General features: G+C 36.5%; 1 protein-coding gene across 1 annotated transcript in view; it reads right to left on the bottom strand.

Moving 5' to 3' along the window:
• The window catches only part of A2M (alpha-2-macroglobulin), a 50,800-nt gene extending 47,977 nt beyond the window's left edge, over window positions 1-2,823 (bottom strand). Inside the window, exon 1 of the mRNA XM_010849376.1 lies at window positions 2,414-2,823. Coding sequence (XP_010847678.1) covers window positions 2,414-2,499 — 86 coding nt within the window. The 5' untranslated portion in view covers window positions 2,500-2,823. The remainder of the gene's footprint in view (window positions 1-2,413) is intronic.
• Window positions 2,824-3,132: the final 309 nt, after the last annotated feature.

Genomic DNA, 3,132 nt, shown 5'->3' with positions numbered 1-3,132 from the left:
TATTGCCTGGGGTTGGGGGAGTCCAGTTAAAGGAGAGTGTAGGAGGTGAGGCATTGTTATCAGCAGCACTATTTTCTGCTGTAATTTTTGTTACTATCCTTAGTTCTATGCCAAGAGAAGACATATTGATAAGCAGGAAATTGATCCCTGCCACTGAAAGGCATGCAAGAGAATTATTCTCCTTTCCATAGTCAGTGCCATGTCAGTGAACATTTTACTTGAAGTGAGCCTTAATGAGGAGAACATTTGCAGGCATATCTCATGCTGAGGAACTCAAATCTGAATTCAAATAAAGACATGATAATTATACTTAGTCAAGCTGTCAATCTATTTTACATTAGGATTACTGAGGAAAGCAAGCAATTCTCATGTGAGACATTACAAAAGCCAATCCACTTATAGAACTTTTTGTTGAATACATAGCAAGCCTGTAAAAATGGAATGGCATGTTCTTGCTTTCCACTTTATGGATATGGAACCTGAGGCTTAAAGAAAGTCATTAGTTTAAAGTCTCAGTGTGTTAAGCAACTAATGACATCTTGGTGTGTTACCTAACCCTGAATGTTTGTACATTAAATATTTGTCTTTCAACTCACGGCTGGACAAAAATGGTGTACTCAAGGATGGTCTTCTAAAGATTGAATTTGGAGTCCTGGTAACTCATGAGCAGAAAAGAAACTTTCCCAATACCCTCATATATAATTTTATTGACTCTCAAATTTTCAAACATTTTTGCTCACAATATCCCTAACATAATTCTTAGACACTATGCACTCCTTACATATACTCAGGTAAACATCTATTTTTTTCCCCACAAGTTTAAGTAATAGCAAAATATATTATTTTTGATGATACTTTAAAATAAAACTTACATTACTTTTTTTTTTTGCTACCTGGATATAACTCAGTTGGTAGAGAATCTGCCTGCAATTCAGGAGACCTGGGTTTGATTCCTGGGTTGGCAAGATCCTCTGGAGAAGGAAATGGCAACCCACGCCAGTATTCTAGCCTGGAGAATCCCATGGACAGAGGAGCCTGACTGGCTGCAGACCATGAGGTCACAAGAATCAGACACGACTTAGAGACTAAAGCAAACCACCACCACCACATTACTTTTTTCTAACTTTCTCATGGAATCTTAAATATCATATTGATAAGATATTCAATATGATCTATTTAAAAAATACATCAAAATGTTCTCTTTGTAATGATCAGAAATTTAGCAGCTTTCTCCTTTTCCCTCTTGAGCTTGAATTTTCATGTCACCACACAGAAGTCTGTCCTAACATTTCTATGCTTTAAAATATTTTATGGATCACTCTAGTGTCTTTATTTTGTATGGATATACATATGCGTATGTATGTGTGATGTGTGTGCATATGTACATGTATGCATGTACTGTTATGTGTGGGTATATAAATTGAATTTTAACTCTTAAATTTAATGTGATCATAAAGTTGTAAATGTTAAACATTTTCTTCTGAATTGTTTTCAAAAGCCTTAGTAGTATACAACAGATCAAAACAAAATAAATATATTACAAGCTATGATTCATATATTTTACATATTAATATAAAATCAAAACACTTTTGAAGCACATCTTTGATGAAAATGATGAACTGTTCTTAAATATTCATGGACAGATATTCCTCACTGCAAGAATTAAACAAAGGTCTACCATGAACTCTGTTGCTAGTTTTGGTTTGTGTATATGCAGTGCTGTGAAAAATTGTTCACATAAAAGTAAATAAATTATATCATTTTTTATCAGCTCTTGTAACTTCTGCATTATGTGCCAAAAATCACAGTGCCCTATTATCAAGAGTTGCTTCTTATCATCTATCAACTGGTATTTCCCTTAAATCCTCCTTCAATTCTTTTGAAACAAAGAATTCATCACCACACTATCTGCAAAATGATTTTCTCTTCTGTCATTTGAGTCTTTTGTTTTCTCAACATCAACATCAGTTTTTCAAATTGCTCCTTTATTTGGAACTCTAGAGACTTTTATATTCCAGAACAATGTTCCATGGTAACAACTAATTGAGGGAGGTTTGTCTCTTTTAAAGTGGAAGATGGGAAATTAAAAAAGGGGAGGTAAGAAAGGGTAGATAGCATGGTCTCAAGCTGATCAGCGTGAGTGTGAGGATCTAAAAGCTGATTCTTTTCAAAGTATCAATTTCCAGTGCCCTTTAGAACCTCTTTGTATATCCCCAGAGAATTTAGAGATTCAGAGATCCAGGAAGTTGGAGAGAAATGTTTAAGAATAAGTAAAGATTTGTAAAATCTCATTATTGAAAGAGACCTTAAAGATAAGGAGATGACAATTCCATAGGGGGGACAAATAAATGAATGGTAAGCATTTAAAATAAAGGAAAGGACTCTTCAAGTTTATGTTTTATGTGAAACTCACGGTTTTCCAGAGACTGAAGTATCTGTCGGCAGCAAGAGCAGAAGAAGAAGAGTAAGACTTGGATAAAGGAGTTTGTTCTTCCCCATGCTGCAGGGAGAAGGGACCGGAGGAGACCAGACTGTGTTGCACCTTTCTCCCTGCAGTTGGTCTGGTCCCAGACTTTCCTCAGAGCAAGTAGGCTTTATGCTGCTCTCTGTGTAAACAGGAAGTTCCACCCACACAAGGTGTCTAAACAAAGTAGAGGTCTCTGAACATTCTCTGGAAGGGTCATTGCTCTAAGGGACTTAATTACAGTCAAGGTTAATTCCTGGCAAGCTAAATAGGATTCCTGGAGGGATAAAATCCACATTCCCATTAGTGCTCATTTTCCCTGGGTTTTCCCGTAAAGCAGCTAATCGGCTTTTCAATCCCTTCTCTCTTGCTCCCTCCTTCTGCTTCCTCATAGTGCCTTTTAAGGCTTTCCTCTCATCTCTTGCATGAAGAGCTGGCAGGGGAAGCTATAATTTAAGCAACACTGGAAGGCTCAAAATAGATATTTCACTACAAGTCCGTCTCCTGCAAGTCCTCCATCAGATATGTCTACCTCAGATATTGAAGCAGTTTCAGAATTTAGTTGTCCTCTATGGAAATGACAATGGATTAAAAGAATACCTTTTTGTCTGGAGGATATTGCTGGATTGCAGATAAAGAGCTAGGTTCTGGAAGAATGATAACAGAAA

Source organism: Bison bison, unplaced genomic scaffold (genome assembly GCF_000754665.1).
Source record: "Bison bison bison isolate TAMUID 2011002044 unplaced genomic scaffold, Bison_UMD1.0 scf7180017864281, whole genome shotgun sequence".
In the NCBI taxonomy this organism is placed as follows: Eukaryota; Metazoa; Chordata; class Mammalia; order Artiodactyla; family Bovidae; genus Bison; species Bison bison.
This window is presented reverse-complemented; position numbering and strand designations above follow the sequence as displayed.